Raw genomic sequence first — 395 nt, forward strand, 5'->3', positions numbered from 1 at the left:
ACACCTCCCGCTTTGCCGCCCTCATGAGCTGCCGCAGCCGCCAGCCCATCATCTGTACCGACGTCATCAGCTACCTCTGACCCCGCCCCCAGCCCCCGGACAATAAAGACCTTGCTCTGGACTGTCCTTGATTCCACAGCGAGTGTCTGGGAGGAGGCCCCAGCTCTCCAGGCACAGCTGGGGCAGGCGAGTCTAAAGAGCCTCCCCCTCCAGGGGTCCCTGTGCGCCCTGGTCACACCCATGCCCAGGCTCCGTCACCAGCCTCTGCGTTTGCGACTTCCTTCAGCAGCGTTTATTGAGCACCTACTGTGGGCCCCCGCGCAGGGCCCGATGGGGTGGAGCGGCCGCAGCCGGGTCCCAGCTCGTAGTGTAGGGGCGGGAAAGCGGTGCCGTCC

General features: G+C 66.1%; 1 protein-coding gene across 1 annotated transcript in view; it reads right to left on the bottom strand.

The window, feature by feature from the left end:
• Nucleotides 1-274: 274 nt before the first annotated feature.
• Nucleotides 275-395, bottom strand: part of UBA7 (ubiquitin-like modifier activating enzyme 7) — an 11107-nt gene continuing 10986 nt past the window's right edge. Inside the window, 1 exon segment of the mRNA XM_014538998.1 lies at nucleotides 275-395. Coding sequence (XP_014394484.1) covers nucleotides 293-395 — 103 coding nt within the window. The 3' untranslated portion in view covers nucleotides 275-292.

The sequence above is a fragment of the Myotis brandtii genome, unplaced genomic scaffold (assembly GCF_000412655.1).
Source record: "Myotis brandtii unplaced genomic scaffold, ASM41265v1 scaffold207, whole genome shotgun sequence".
NCBI classification, from domain to species: Eukaryota; Metazoa; Chordata; class Mammalia; order Chiroptera; family Vespertilionidae; genus Myotis; species Myotis brandtii.